This window comes from Talpa occidentalis, unplaced genomic scaffold, assembly GCF_014898055.3.
Source record: "Talpa occidentalis isolate TD23 unplaced genomic scaffold, MPIMG_talOcc4v2.1 talOcc4.1734, whole genome shotgun sequence".
NCBI lineage: Eukaryota > Metazoa > Chordata > Mammalia > Eulipotyphla > Talpidae > Talpa > Talpa occidentalis.
This window is the reverse complement of record NW_023601784.1, coordinates 1-16,996: the sequence shown is the minus strand read 5'-3', so window position 1 is coordinate 16,996 and position 16,996 is coordinate 1. Positions and strand designations below refer to the sequence as shown.

General features: G+C 39.8%; 1 protein-coding gene across 1 annotated transcript; it reads left to right on the top strand.

Moving 5' to 3' along the window:
- Nucleotides 1-653: 653 nt before the first annotated feature.
- Nucleotides 654-15,345, top strand: LOC119250644 (leucine-rich repeat-containing protein 36-like; the record flags this gene model as incomplete). Its single annotated transcript, XM_037518311.2, has 8 exons — nucleotides 654-742; nucleotides 2,921-3,088; nucleotides 3,200-3,361; nucleotides 6,556-6,845; nucleotides 9,928-10,093; nucleotides 11,766-11,911; nucleotides 12,654-12,777; nucleotides 15,231-15,345. Coding segments are annotated over exons 1-8 (1,223 nt in total), but the record flags the coding sequence as incomplete, so codon positions are not given.
- Nucleotides 15,346-16,996: the final 1,651 nt, after the last annotated feature.

The window sequence follows — 16,996 nt, the reverse complement described above, 5'->3', positions numbered from 1 at the left end:
ACATCTGAAGAGGTGTGAGCCTAGATCTTTGAATTATGCACAGTAGTTTAAGCCAGTGTTAACTCAAGGGGAAAAAAAAAAGCTGGCACCATCTAACTTCTTTGTAGAGAGCACTTCAAAGTAGAGAAAATACAGTATTTAACTGCTTGATTTGTCCTTTACCATCTGAGGCTATTTTGTATTTTCAAGGAGTCTCCTTGCAAGTCCTTGAAAATAGCACTAAAGGGCCTCCCCTGGTGGCGAAGTGGTTGAGCGCTGGGCTGTAAAGCTGCCCACAGCCTCTGCAGTGCCAGTTCGATCCCCGATCGCTGGTGAGGGTCCCACATGGCGCGCAGACCTCTCCTGCTGTGCCCGCTGCTCCCCTCAGCAGTGTACTTCGTCAGTCTGCCTGTTCTGCTCCCCACTCTGGCTCTGGGGAATTCTCTCACCCTCCTATGCTTCTGACTGTACCCAGTGCTTGTATAAATAAATAAATAAATCTTGAAGAAAAGAAAAAAGAAAATAGCACTAAATTTCTTTGTATTGCAGCTGCCTTAAAATAGACTTAAACCTTGACTTTTGCTGGAAGATCTGTTTCCCTAGTTTGCAGGGATGAAAACTAATAGGAAAGTGTTCTGAACCCCTGGCCTAGTAAGTTTACATCTGAACACCCATTTACTCCCTTTCCCTAAAATTTCAAACTTTTTTTAGATGCAGGAAGTGACAAAGAGGGAGATACCAAATGAGAATCACCAGGAAGATGGTAAATATTTTGCTCACTGAGTATTTTTCTCCACACTAATCAAAGAAATCTAGATGTGAGGAGAAGATGGAGATGTCTCAACCTTGGACCTCTGTGTGATGGACTAATTATTTCCTGTCTTCGGGAAGGCCTGCCCTGAGTGCTCACTGACTCGTGAGGCCTTTCTGGTTGAAGAATGGGTAACCTGGCTCCTTTTGTCCTTCACTTTGTGTCTTGGCTGACTATTCTCTCTTCCTTTTTTTTTTTTAACTTTCTTGCCTTCTTTGGGATTTATTATGCTTTTATGCCTCATTTTCTCCCCGTACCAGTTTATAAGTTATATGTTGTTTCTATACTTTTAGTATTATTCCCCAAACTCTATATATCCTTAACATATACAATTTTAAAATTAATCAGTAACTTAATTCTTCTCATGGATAGTAAAAAAACCTTAAAGTATTTTACTCCATTTAATTTCTCTTGATTTATGTATTATTGTTACAGATTTTAATTTTCTGAATTTCTGAAAACCTCCCACAAACACTATTTTAGACCAAGTTAATTTAAATTTATCCATATATTTACCACTTTGTTGGCTCTTCATTTCTTTTTCTCATCTCAGATTTCCCTTTTGAAATACTTTCCCTCCGGCACATGTTTTAGAATTTCCTTTAGAGTGAGTGATGAACTTTTTCAGTTTTTGTCTGAAAATGCTTGTATTTTATCATCATCCTTTCTCTTTTTTTTTTTTTTAAAGATTTACTTATTTTTATACAAGAGCTGGGGTACAGGCCAGAGGCGTGGGAGGGTGAAAGGATTCACCAGAGGCAGAGCAGCGAGCAGAACAGGCAGACTGACCGAAATACACTGCTGAGGGGAGCAGCGCGCAAGCGCGACAGGAGAGATCTGCTGCACCATGTGGGATTCTCGCTGGCCAGGATCAAACCCGCACTGTAGAGGCTGCACACAGCTTCATAGTGCTGCGCTCAACCCACTGTGCCACCAGAGAGGCCCTCTCTTTTTTTTTTTAAGATTTATTTATTCATACAAAAACTGGGGTTCTGAGGTTCGGGTGTGAGGGGATTCACCAGAGACAGAGTGGAGAACAAAACAGGCCACTTCTTCTTAGATTCTTTTTGTTACATAAAGATATTATTCAACAACCTAAGCTTTCTCCCACTGTCTATTTTGGGTAGAATGCTGGTAATATTACAGGGCCTGTAGACTTAGAAGGTACTTGTTTTTACCATTTTTAAGTTAGTATGACCAAGTCAGATAAAATATTTTTGGTTTCTAAGGAAGCCCTTCCTGTATATGAAGCTCTGAAAACCCTCAAATGCACACACTTCTCTTTTTGTCTGCTGCTTTATTGCCCCATTCTGAGACCTTCTTGGAAATGACAGGCACAGCTATCTGACAGTAATGCTTTATAGTTGGGTTGGTACCTATAGCAGAGATTTTCATTGAGTTTGTTTTCCTGCCATTTAATTTGGAAAGGACAGTGGTTTTAAAAATGGGTGAACTTAGGGGCCTCCCTGGTGGCACAGGGGTTAAAGTCTCAGCACTATCAAGCTATCACCAGCCACTGCGGCATGAGTTCGATCTCCAGCCAGGGAGCTAACCCACATGGCCTAGCAGACCTCTCCTTTCTCACCCCCTCAGCATTGTATTTCAGTAAATCCACCTGTTCTGCTCCCCACTCTGTCTCTGGTGAATCCTCTTATATGCATAAATAAATAAATCTTTTTTTTTTAATGGGTGAATTTAGAAACTCGGTGGAATTTGAGAATGAGCTTAGCTTTCTTGTGAGGAATCTATGAAATCACAGATCTATTATTTTCCATAGACTGAATACATAAGATCACATTTATTGTCATGTAGGCCAAAGTTTTTGATATGAAAGTAGTATCTAGAAAACTCAGATGCTACAGTTTTAGAAGGAGATTCCTAGGGGGTTAGGTTAATTTGAAATGTATCTACAAAATGTTATACATTCTTTATTGTTTACAGTGTTTTGTTGTTATTCAATGTGGAACTCCTTTAATCACTTTATGCTTTCCTTTATCAGAACTATAAGCCATTTCTTCCTGAGAATTTTTTTATTATACGCAGACTATATCCAGTGAACAGAGGTACCACAACTGGGCCAAGAACAGTTCTCATTGTTTGTTTGTTTTTTTCCCCCCTAATGGTGGTTAGAATTCAGACGGTACTCACCTCACCAATCCACAGTCCGATCCCCAGAAAAGATGACTAGAGAAGGATACCGAATATCTTTTTTGGACAATAAGTCTTCAGGTTCCTCTCCGGAAAAGGACATGATATCAAAACCTGATACCTATCACCTTACTCATGATGTCTCATTGGGTAAACGCCTAGATGTGGGTGATTCTAGCCAGATTCATCCTTATCCGTTACCTTCAAAAGTTCATCTGGAAAATTATGATAGTCATTATTCTCAACCTCTGTCCCTGCAAGGAAGTCTTGGTAAAAGGCCTCAAAGAAGCAAGAACTACCGAGAATATAGCGTAAAGCCTCCAAATGACATGAAGGCCACCTCATCCCATTCCTGTGGAGACTTACAGACTTCTCTGTCAAACTTTGACTCCAGCACTGGAAGGCTTTTGAAACTTAGTTCAGGTAATAGCTTCCTATTAGTTTCTAGGTCTTTTTCGTAGACATTAAAATAGAAGGTATACCTAGAAATTTTGGAATTAACATTTCCTTAATTGTATTAGCAATTAGCATTCATTTTTATTTCAGGGTAACTGGTGGTCCATTGAACCTCCAGAAACTTGCAGGGTATAAGTTTAACATGATAAACATATTAGAGAAAATTTTTTGAAATATGAACTCCATATTTATTTAGTTAAAAAGCATTGTGGGACATATTTCTAGTAGTAGTTAATCTCTCCTGGCCTCAGTCATTTCTATTCTGAATTACTTGCAGAGAAAAGCTAGCTTTAGATTGTTGTGAAACCGCTTGAGTTATTTATTCAACAGAATTTCTCGAATACCTACTATGTGCTAGACACTTCTGGCTCTGCAGATAAAAATAGCAAACAAAATAAATTTTAACGTATATTTTACCATAATAAAAAATATAAGTCCCTATATCATAGAGCTTGCATTCTTAATGGGGTAAGACAGATGATAAATTGACAAATATTTGTCAGGTTGTGATAAGCACTGTGATAAAAAATAATATAAGGGTATATGGAGTAATGAGGAGGCGATGTTTTTGATAAAACGGTCAAGAAAAGCGTCTCTGATCAGGTATCACAAAGGTATATATTTAAATGAAGTGAGAATGTAAGCCATGTGGATAACTGAGGGAAGAACTTTCTAGTAAGTACAGTGTTCCTGAGGCCAGATCATGCTTAGCATGTTCAAGGAACAGTGAGGAGGTCAGTGCAGCTGCAGCAGAGTGAACAAGGTGAAATGTATAGATGAATTCAGGTGGCGGACTTTTATCTTGGATGAGATGAAAAGTTGTTGAGAGAGTTTGTAGCAGAGATTGATAGGATCCTACTTAAATGAACAATGGAAGCAAGAATAGAAATTTTAAAATCATTTAAGGTTTTTAAACATTAAAATTCTAACTAACTAATATCTGGTTAGAACCCAGATAAGAGATGATGGTAGCATGGGCTAGAAAGATAGCAGTGGAAGTAGTGAGAAGCAGATTCTGAATATGTTCTGAAAAACTCATGGTTTATTGATGGTTTAAAGATGAAGTATGAAAGAAAGAGGATCAGATTGACTCCCAGGGTTCCAGTATGAGTGACTGGAAGAATGGAGTTATTTACCAAGATGCAAAGGAATAGGAGGTCAGGTTTTAGGGTAGATGTCAAGAGTTTGGGTTTAAACATCTTAAGTTTCAGATGGCTATTAAAAATTCTCTGGTGTGACAATTCCATAATTGGACATATTGGTCTGGAGTTTAGGGGAAAAGCTGTGACTGGGAATTATAATTGGATCGATGGCATGAAAATTGAAACTGGATGAGATCACACCTTAGGAGTGAGTATGAATGGAAAGGATCTTAGAGGAATGATCCTGAGCCTTCCAACAATCAGAAATCAGGTAGATGATGAGAAGCCAGCATGAAGAACAAAAAAGAAGTAGCCAGTAAGGTGGAGAAAAAAGTCAGAGGGAGTGATACTTTGGAAACCAACTGAGGAATGTGTTTCAAGGAGGGAGTGATCGATATTGTATCAGATGTCTTTGCTATAGAAGGAGTAAGCCTGGGACTGAGAAGTGTTTACCGTATTTGGCAATGCATTAGTGAGTAGCTTTGGGAGACTTGTGGTTAATAAAAGGCTTATTGAGTTGGGTTAAAAAAAAAAAAAACGTGTAGGAGAGGCAATAGAGCTACTCAATACCCCTTCAAGGATTCTGCAGTGAAGGGGAGCAGAGAAATGGAACTGTAGCTAGAAGGAGGATGGATTCAAGGAAATCCTGATGGGAATGATTCAACAGAGGGAAAGTTGAGAGGATGCAGGAGTAAAAAGGGACAGTTTCAAGGAAAAAAAAAATCCTTGAATAGTCAAGAGGAAATAGAATCCAGTCTACCATTGGAGAGGTTGATCTTAGAAGCATAGACAGTTCATTTCTGAAGGAAGGCAGAAACTGAAAGTAACACAATGTTATGTGTCAGTTATACCTCAAAAAAAAAAAAATTTATGGATACAAGGGTGAGCTGATAGATTTAGGGATGGGATCATGTACACATTTACTTTGATTACCACTGTTTTTCTCAGGTAATAAAGGAGATCACCTAAAAGTGAAGAGGTAGGATCAGGTGTTGGAAGTTTTGTGGGTTTTTTAAAAAAAATTTATTTATTTATGCATACAAGAACTGGGGTACAGGCCAGGGGTGGTAGGTAAGAGGATTCACCACAGAGATAGTGGGGAACAGAACAGGCAGATAGGCTGAAATGCACTGCTTAGGGGAGTAGTGGGCAAGCCATTGTGGCAGACCAGGAGAGGTCTGCCACCTCTCCTGGTCTGCCACACCATGTGGGTAGCTCCCTGGCCGGGGATTGAACCTGTGCTGCAGTGGCTGAGGAAAGCCTCATAGGCTGAGTCTTAACCCCTTGCGCCACCAGAGAGGCCCAGGTATTGGAAGTTTGAGGAAAGAGATGTGAAATAGTCATCTTAAAGTATGGAAGAGTAAATGGACTAGAGTAATAAATTAGGATAACTGAGTACTACAAGGCCCAATTAAGATGCTGCTTATGAGTTTAAAGTGAAGATGGTCAGAAGAGATGCATGTTGCCTTCCAGCCACTTCATACCACTCTAGGGTAGGCTTGGAGTATGGTGATAGTTGGATTTATGATTTTTTTTTAAGGCATTTTTTTTTAATTTATTTATTTGTTTGTTTGTTTTGTTTATACCAGCACTGGGTACAGTCAGAAGCGCGGGAGGGTGAGAGAATTCACCAGAGCCAGAGCGGGGAGCAGAGCAGGCAGAAGGACCGAAGGACACTGCTGAGGGAGCAGCGGGCGGCAGGGGAGGTCTGCGCGCCCTGTGGGACCCTCCTCCGGTGGCCGGGGAGCAGCAGGGGATCGAGCCGGCACCGCAGAGGCCGCGGGCAGCTTCGCAACCCAGCGCTCAACCGCTGCGCCACCAGGGAGGCCCCGGTGATAGTTGGATTTAAAGAGAGTTGGGATTTCCCCCCCCCCCAATCAGTTGGAGCGAGAGAGAGAATTTAGAGTTTAGAGTGTATGCCAGGGAAAGATTATGATCCTTTGAGTCCAGGATAAGGATGGACTTGGGCCCTGAGGGAGTTGAAGGGCAGATTCATCTCCCAACCTGTGTCTTCCACAGATCTGTATGCCACAACCCATTTCAACAGTGACCCTGCTCTGCTGGTCAATGTAGAGCAACAGTTATCCACCAGCCTCAGTGACTTAACGTCAGCACATGGTTCTTTCCCAAACAACGCTGTCCTAGAAGACTCTTTACGAACACTGCTGTTACCTTCTGGGGCTTCAGAAAGCAGAGAGAATTCAACCCAAAGATCATTAAGCCCATCAAGAAGAGGATTCAAAAGGAAAGACAATATCCTTGCCACCTTGAATCCAAAGCATGGCTTCAGAGACGTTGCTGTCAGTGAGGCAAGTGTTGACTTGTTTGTGCTCGTACAGGGAATACATCAGGTCCACAGCCAGAATGGGGTTCTGTTGTAGGAAGCAGCAGTTCTGGCCAAGAGTGCTAAATGCTGAGAGGAAATTTCGGAAGCTAGTGTTTAACACTGTCAGTCCAGTGCCTGTGATTCCTCTGCCCTTGGGAAAGTCATTTCCCCTCTTCTGCATTTCTTCATCTCTGTCACAGGGAAGAGTCCCTGATCTGCTTCCAGAGCATAAACATGGCAGGGAAGTACTTTGATGAGAAGAAATGGCCAACCGAGTTTGCCAGCAGGAAGGAATGCAAATGTTGATGGAGTTAAGGGGGGAGAGGGGACTGTAGTTTGGTCAAAAGTGATCTCTTTTGCAGGACATTCATAATCTTATCATGTTTACACATTTTCTTGGGTCACAAATGACTAACTTCTTGAGAACATTCTTCCAAAAACATTGCCTTTCTGTCTAGAAATTAAAATTATTCTAAATTTTTTCCACAGTGGCAGCAAACAGATGATGAATAAGATTATCCTAGGGATTTTAGCTGAGAATGGTTCAGAGAATGACCAACAAATCAAGAACCAGTCTCACATATACAATATCATTAATAAAATCGTAGTATGCTAGTTAGTGTTATATAACAGAACTTCATTCTTACTAATTTTTTAAGATTTATTTATTTATGCATACAAGAATTGGGATACAGGCCAATGGTGTGGAGGGTGAGAGGATTCACCAGAGACAGAGTGATTAAATTTTCAAAACTTAGGAGGTGACTATATATATATATATATATATATTTTTTTTTTTTTTTTTTTTTTTTTTGCTTCAAAAGGAACAGTTTTATACTTTCCTGACTTTTTGGTCTCTACCCGCCCCCACCCCTGCCATTTTTGGCCAGAACACTGTGTGTTGACATATTTAGGGTAAAGGTGTAGCAACACTTAGGGTATTTGGAATGCTCTATTATTAAGATATGTTCTAGGAATTTTTTTTCCACCTCTTTCATTTTCTGTTGTTAAATAGCAATTAAAATCTCAGTGTACTTTTCTGACTATCTTTAAAATTTCCATTTCTCTTTTCCTGATAGATACTACTTTTCTTTGTATGAAAAACTACATTGAAGAGCTGCTTGAATATAAATGCAAAAGAAACATACTGTTTAGTTTCTAGAAAGATATCAATAAGTTCTAGGGCTTTCCTGGTGGCGCAAGGGGTTAAGACGCAACCTATGAAGCTATCCTCAGCCACTGCAGCACGGGTTCAATCCCCGGCCAGGGAGCTACCCACATGGAGCATCAGACCTCTCCTGACTCGCCCACTTCTCCCCTCAGCAGTGCATTTCAGTTGATCTGCCTGTTCTGTTCCCCACCCTGTCTGTGGTGAATCCTCTCACCCCCCTATTGGCCTATACTCCAGTTCTTGTATGCATAAATAAATAAAACTTTTTAAAAAATTCTTAAAAGAACATTTAAAAAAGTTATTTTTTAAAATCCCATGAGGGCCTCCCCTGGTGGTGCAGGTGGTTGAGCGCCGCGCTGTGAAGCTGTCCGCAGCCTCTGCAGCACCGGTTCAGTCCCAGCCGGCCGGCGAGGGTCCCACATGGCACAGCAGACCTCTCCTGTCTCCCCCACTGCTCCCCTCAGCAGTGTATTTCTGTCAGTGTTCCTGTTATGCTCCCCACTCTGTCTCTGGTGAATCCTCTCACCCTCCCGCACATCTGGCCTGTACCATGATTCTTGTATAAACAAATAAACAAATCTTTAAATAAATAAATAAATAAAAATCCCATGAAACACAGTTAAACTGTGTATGAACTTATGATTATAAAATTTATTATTGACCAACTGACTGAAGAGACACAATTTACTGAAAATTATGACTCAAAACAATAACAAAATTATTTTAAATTTCGTAAAAATTATCCCCAACTCTCACTGTATTGTGATCAATGAAAGAAAATGCTTAAAGGCCCATATGTTTTCTACTTGTTCTATGGAACACAAAATTACCAATATTTGAAAAATCAGTGACATCAAATATTCATTTTTGATAGGTACCTCTAAAGTGGCCTTGTGGTATAGCTAGACCTTATGATATTTCTCCCCACATCAAGTTGTTAGCTTCTTAAAGGACCTCATATTTTACCTCTTCATATATTCACAGTGCTTATTAAAATCTCTCTGTGAACATGATCAGTGCTGAGTACAGATCTGTGGAATAAATATTTATCCCATTTGTAATGCCTATCCCTGTTAATCATAGGCCACATGTGTGACTCAAATCAAATATCCCTGTCATTGGGGCTCTGTTTCACAGTTGTCAGATATGAGAGTATTAGCTAATCAACCATCAATTTTTTTAAATCAAAGGAACAAAAGATTGAGAAATAATTTGGCTGTTTTTAATATATACCAGCTTTCTTGAAGTCCCTGAGACCTTACTGAAAAGATTGGTATATACACTATACATTAAAATTCATGATTGCTTGTTAGTCATTCAGGCACAAATGAATGTAGACATATATCTCATATCTGAATGAACAATTGTGAATTTTACTGTGCATATCTATTTATACATATCTATTTATCTATATGATTCTTACTGAATAAAAATTATCTTTCAGTACTGATCTAACAAGAATTTAAGTGTTATTCTAGAACATGTATGTTTAGTGTATATTAATATATTAATTATAAGCTGTTATGAGTTATAATGTTTATCAAATTACTTCCCATTTTGTGATACATGCTTTTAAAAAATGTTCTGCAGTTTATTATTATATATTAAATCATAGATGCATACATAGATGTCAAACAAAATATTTTTTTTCTCCAAAGTTACTTTCTACAGAAAATTATCAATACTATTGCCTTTGAAATTATTCTTGAATATGTTATTGTACTTGCTTTGATCATAAATAATATTCTTCTCAAGTTCAAATTGAGAGATGAAAACATTTTTCCTACTTTTTTTCTTTTCCTTTTTTTAATGTTAACACTTCAAATGTGTGACTTCTCATTTCCCTTCTTGTGTAAGGATAACAAATGGTTGGGTTGTTTTTTTTTTTCTTGAGCCTCTCTCTAGTGACCTGGGCAGTTTGTATGGTTTGCCAGGAAACCACAGTCCCCCGATCTCTGCCAGAACCTCCCATGTGGCCACTGTGCTCAGACAGCTGCTGGAGCTTGTGGATAAGCACTGGAACGGCTCTGGCTCCCTCCTCCTCAACAAGAAGTTCCTTGGTAAGTGAGCTGCATTCTCAGCTCCTGAAGACAGGCTCAGACCTTCTGCTCTGTGTCCCCATAATACCAGTCAGCCCCCTTAGTTTGCAGAGAAAACTGTTCTTGTGATCATTTACCAAAACATCTCAGTGACCAAGTAATAGGCAAATCTGAAGAATTTTTTTTACATCCTTCTTCTTCCCTGTTTTTGTTTTGTTATCAGCACTTTCTTTACCTACTGATTATTTTGTTCCTCCCGTAACTTCTTTTTTTTTTTGGTAATCTTTGGATAATTTATACTGATGAGACATGTAAAATAGAGCATGGTCATGTTAATGATTACAAAGATTTTTTTTTTATTGGCAAAGTGCCAATAAAAAGATACACCAGAAATAGGTTATGGTCATCAGAGCTTGAGAGCCCTGTTAAAATTTTAGGATTTGAAAATTTTAAATGAGTAAATGACCTGGACTCTTTTTAGGGGTACTTTTTGGAATTTGGGGGGAAAGAGGTTTGCAAAAGTTAGCCCCATGTGTTTATTGGTTGTTTAATGGAAGAATAATTTAGGGCACTTTTGGGAGTGTAAAAGTGTGAACATTTAAAAACCAGAAATTTTAGTTCTAAGTTGTTTGGCTTAGTTTGTTTTTTTTTTTTCTTTTAAATATTAGATTTATTTATGCATACAAGAGCTGGGGTGCAGGCAAGAGGTATGGGGGGGTGAGAGGATTCACCAGAGACAGAGTGGGGAACAGAACAGGCAGACTGACTGAAATACACTGCTGAGGGGAGCAGCAGGGAGACAGGAGAGGTCTGCCATGCCATGTGGGTAGCTCCCTGGCTGGTCGGGGATCAAACTTATGCTTGCAGAGGCTGCAATTGCTTCATAGTGTGGTGCTGAACCCCTTGTGCCACCAGGGAGGCCCTGGATTAGTTTGTTGTTACTGTTGTTTTTTTTTTTTTTTCTTTTTTTTTTAAAGATTTGTTTATTTATTTATTTATACAAGCACTGGGTACAGTCAGAAGCACGGGGAGCAGAGCAGGCAGAAGGACCAAAGTACACTGCTGAGGGAAGCAGCGGGCGGCAGGACAGGTCTGCACGCCATGTGGGACCCTCCTCCAGGGGCCAGGGAGCAGCCAGGGATCGGATCCCCTCCAGAGGCCCGGGAGCAGCCAGGGATCGAACCCGGCGCTGCAGAGGCTGCGGGCAGCTTCGCAACCCAGCGCTCAACCGCTGCGCCACGAGGGAGGCCCTTGTTACTGTTGTTTTTTTTTTATTTCCAAGGGTAATACAGTAGGAAAAATCCTAGTTCTCCTCCCCTTCCTCCTCCCCATTCCCCCTCTGATCCTCCTAGTCCCCTATCCACCCCACCCCCACCCCTGCCATTACTTTCTTTCTCACATTGATCCTTTGCTCTAATTTTGTAGGATATTTTCTCCTGGAGCCACACCTCAGTGACTCAGAAATAACACAGAACGTGTACTCATGAGGGTCTGCTGTTGTGTCTCCATAGAGGATGTGGGATATAATTTCTTGTCTATCATTAAACACCTCTTACAGCCACTTAGTAAATTCTTATTAAAAAGGAGCTATTAAACTACCCTGTTTGTCCTGCTGAGCTAGTAGTTATTGACTAGAAATTCTGTGCTTTAGCTTTTAAGATTGGCCCGTGTGCCCAACCTGAATTTTTGGCAGGTCCTGCCCGAGATTTGCTTCTGACTTTGGTAGTCCCTGCTCCTTCTCAGCAGTGGTGTCGCTCATATCCTGAAGACACATCAAAAATATTCCGCAGAAGGGAAATGGAACTGAAGGAGGCTGGGCATCTGGTCCCTAATGATACGGTATACCTCTCTCATCTTCCTCTCCTGCTCTTCCTTTATTAGAAGAGGGCAGAGCAGCAAGACTAAAACAGCTCTTTGCCATAAAAATCATCACCATGAACCAAAATATGGAAAAGTTAGTCTGGACAAATCTAGAACACAAAACTTGCTATGACAAGGACAACATGGACATCACTGTAGGGATGACTCCCTAATCTTAGTCCTAATACCAAAATTCTAAACAAAGATTTGAAATGGAAAAGGAAAACAAAAGACCCTAGAATGAAAATGTTCGGGATCATGTTCTTGAAGGTTTTGGCTTGATTCTGATGAGGGAAGTTGGATACCTCTGGGATTGTCTTTTCCTCCCCTTGGATGGAACTGAGAGTCCTAAACTAGGGGACCATTTCTAGAGCATCAGGCTTGCTGCCTCTGGGACTCATGTGAAGAAGGGACTCATATCCTTAAGTATTTTACCCCTCAACATTAGAGAACTTTCAGACACCAAGTTCAGGTTTTAGAAACTTCAGATAAGTGACTCAGAATGTCAATACAACCACTTGTTCCACAGAGTAGTAGATAACTCATAGGAAATATTGCAATTCTTGAGCTGTTTACCAGTGAATTAAATGAGAAAGTCATAGAGAGGCTGTCCTCCATTTGGTTTATCACTAGCAGAGGGAAAATTGTTTTAGTTGTCAAAAAAGCACTCCTCAGAATTTCAGATTCTTAGTCTATTTGGATTTTGTTTTCTTATCTCAAGGAAAGTTTGAAGCAAAAACTGGTCAGAGTGCTGGAAGAAAACCTGATTTTGACAGAAAAAATCCAGCAGTTGGAAGAAGGTGCTGCCACCTCAGTTGTGAGTGGGCCCCAACCCCATACTTATGGTAAGTTCAGGAAAGCAAAGTGTGGTGTGTCCCAAAACAGCTGTTTGTCTGTTGATGACCCATCTAAGAAGCTGCTTCATCAAGAGCTCACTTGGCTCCCACCTGTAATGCAGGTGTCTGGAGTTACCAGAGGAAGCTCTTTGTCAGTGTAAAGCAAGTACAAATGTTGTTATTGTTGTCATTAATTTTGAGTATGACACCTGGGTTTTTTTTTTTTCTGATTCTAGCAGAACATATGCTTTATAGAAAAAGTTGGGAAACTATAACCTCACTATTCAGCCATAACCACCCTTAGTGTTTTTGTTATATTTTCTCCCAGCATAATTCAAAATTAAAAATTATCTTTAGTTTTAAAAATAATTATATACAACAAAATGCACACATTTTAAATTTGATGAGTTTGGACAAATATATATACACACACACACACATACACACAAATATACACACATAATGTACACACACACAACACATACACACTCATTAAATCCATCCCCAAATACAGAATCCTTCTTTACTCCAGAATGTTCTCTCAGACCATAGTGCAGTTTCCCCTACTCTCCACCCTAGGCAATTACCAATCTGATTTCTGCATCCTGTTGTTACTAACTTAATAGTATGGGCATTTCCTATAATACCACATAATATACCATATTTATCTAGTACTCTAAATAGTTGTTTTTAATGTTAGCTATTATAAAGTTGCCATTATTTATACTATAAAGTAATTCTAAAGAATTTTCAGGGCCTCCCCAGTGGCGCAGCAGTTGAGCGCGGGGTTGCGAAGCTGCCCGCAGCCTCTGCAGCGCCAGTTCAATCCCTGGCCACAGGGTGAGGGTTCCACATGGTGCGCAGACCTCTCCTGCCGCCCGCTGCTCTCCTCAGCAGTGTACTTCGTCCATCTGCCTGTTCTGCTCCCTGCTCTGGCTCTGGTAAATTCTCTCACCCTCCCGCGCTTCTGACTGTACCCAGTGCTTGTATAAATAAATAAATAAATATTATAAAAAAAAAAGAATCATTAAATTTAAAAAAATTTTTTTTCAAACAGTCAAAAGATCTGAAATGAAAGACCCTAGAGTAAAAATGCTTCTCGGAGATTGTCTTTTTTCCCTTCTGATGGAACTGAGAGTCCTTATACTATAATAAATAAGATGGCCCTTAATATCAGTGTATATAAATCTTCATGTACATTTAAAACTTATCCTAGGAGACATTCCTAGATAGAATTAATGGGTCAAAAGATGTAATCACTTCTGATGTTTTTGTTACACATTGCCTAATCACTCCCAAGAAAGACTGTTTCTGTCTGTACTCACTTGAGCAGTGAGTATATTTGAATTTCCTGCTCACTCCATTCTTGCTAACACTGGGTATTTAAAAAAATATATTGCCTTTGTCAGTGAACAATAATATCCCACTGAAGCCTTGATTTGTGCTACTTTATTGTTAGCGTGGCTTGGGCCAGTATTTCAGATAAAGTCTACTCTTGACGTTAAACCTCTAGTTAGTTCAGTACCCATAGTAAACATTATAATCCTTTGGCTTTCCATGAGAAACAATGTGAAGTCAGCATTGAATTTCCAGAATTGAGCCCTCACTGTCTGATTCTCATAAACCTGAATAATTAAGGCATCTTCACTAACCTACTCTGAAAATAAGTAGGTGTTTGTTCACCAGGTACCTATTTTCAATCAACCATGAGGCCCCATACAGTATTTGGCTCACTGGTTGGTGATAAATGAAGCTATTGCAGCCCTGTTTTCCAGTAGACCTTGCTACTCAAAGTATGAGTAGTGAATCGGCAGTGAAAGCATTACCTTGAAACTTGTTAGACATGTAGAATATTGATTCTTACCTTAGACCAACTGAAATCAGAATCTGATTTTAACAAGATCCGCAGGTGATTTGTAAGCACATTAAAGTCTGAAGTACTGTTCCAGAACACTGATTTTTTTACAACCATAGTTCTTGTACTTTTACCTACCTTACTGTTACAGGCAGTGGTGACATGTTTAGTTAGTTAGGTATGAATGTCTTGATCACAAATTCAGTTTTTGTGAGCACTTATTGCCTCACACAGTTCCAGATGTTTTTACATTTATGAACTAAAATGGAGACTACAGGGTGGCCTGATTACTTATTGCCTATGCTAAGGTGGTATCTCATTAACCCTCACAACAGTGTTGTGGGATAGGGCTATTATTTCCAGTGAAACTCAGAAAAATGAACTAGCATGTAAAACAGCAAGCAGTTGAATTTTAATTCAGAGCTGTCTGTTGCTAAACCCCATGGTCTCGCCACCATGTCTGCTATCTCTGAGAACATGAATGGAATGTAGGAATGGGTGCAGAGGGGCTCCCAGTTTTTCAGGATGTCCACTTCACAACTCAAGCTCTGCTCAAAGACTTGCAGCTTGGAATCCTGCTCACCCTTGGCTACTATACCTTTTGTAGATGATCTTCTGCGGAAAAACCAACAGCTGAACATGCAGGTAGCTTGCCTGAACCAGGAACTTGCCCAGCTGAAAAAACTGGAGGAGACAGTGGCCCTTCTCCATGAAAGTCAGAGGTAGGAAAGGGTTAACTGACTCTGGAAACAGATGTCTATTGCCCTTTATCTCTTGTTTTACTTGACAAGTTAATATCTACATACTTTTTAAATTAACTACATTGTGTGTCTAAAGCTCCTCTATATAGGATAATTAGCTCAGTGATCAAAGTACTGCTTTCCAAAACACATTAGGTGCTAAATGTCTTTGCTGCCATTGGTGAGTTATAACACCTCAATGATAGTTTCTCACTAGATCTAGGGAGAGAATTGTTTGTGTCCGCCAGCTTTTCTTGGACATTATGTATCCCTAAAAATAAGTCATCTGGCTCTTCTGGGAAATATCTGCCTCATATTGGTTATAAAAGAACTATCAAGAGTATGCAGAGAGATAGGGAGAGGATCCAATGTATGTGTTCTTGTCAGAGGAGCTCAATAGCATCAGCCTTTTCAAAGTACGATCCTCAATATGCATGGTAGACAAAACGACAGGGGCGGCCTCAGCACTGTTGATACATTTAGAGACTCCCTTGACATTTGATTTGCTGGACACCTTTACTAGAACTTTCAATAAAGTCTGAATATGAGAACCCAGACCTTTAGCCCCAGATTTTACTTCCTAGTTTTCCTTGGAATAGCATGTTCGTATTCAGACCCATTCTGGATTACTTAAATGTATCTTTCTTGTTATAATTATTTCAAACACAGGTAGCATAAAGTTAATGCTTCTCAAGCTGAGGTATGCATCAGAATCACCTGAAAAACTTTGAAATGCATCTTGCCTACCCTCCTCCCCGAGTTTCTGATCCAGAAGGTCTGGTCTGGGAACTGAGAACTTGCATCTCTAATAAGTTTGTAGCTAGTGCCCTTGCAACTGGTCTAGGTGCCACACTTCGAGAATATTAGGGTGTATCTTTTTAATAATGTAGTGTCAAATTGCTATGTTTTCTTCTGTGTATTGTTAAACAATCAATTCAACATATAGGTTCAATTAGTTTCACTTTCCCTTTGTAGACAATTTTTAAATTATTTTGATTAATGTTTTTTTTATAATTACATACAACATTTACATGATTCCCAAAGTCAAATCTACAAAATACAATAAATTCAGACAAATCCCAGCACAAGAAGTTAAGTCTCAACACTATGAGACTATCCGCAGTCACTGCAGCACAAGTTCCATCCCCAGCCAGGGAGCTGACCCACATGGCGCAGCAGACCTCTCCTGTCTCACCCTCTGCTCCCCTCAGCAGTGTATTTCAGTAGATCCACCTGTTCTGTGCCCCACTCTGTCTCTGGTGAATCATTTTACTCCCCGCCACACACACACCTCTGGCCTATACCCCAGTTCTTGTATGCATAAATAAATAAATATTTTTTAAAAAATAGTCATCATTAGTTAATTGTAGAGGCCGGATAGATGAGAAGACATAGAAGTTCAGATTTGAGGGTAGAAATTGGAGGTCTGGTCAGGAGCCCATCCTCCCAGTGCTTCTACTTACCTCATCATGAAAGTACTTTGGAAAGAATAGAACAATTACAATATAAAATGTGAAATATGTTATTGCTGTAGTCAGTCTGGAACATAATCAAATAGAACTGTAATGAAGAAACTGTCAGCCTGCTTCTAAAATAACCCACTCATAAATCGGCAGTTCTTTCTATTTAAAAT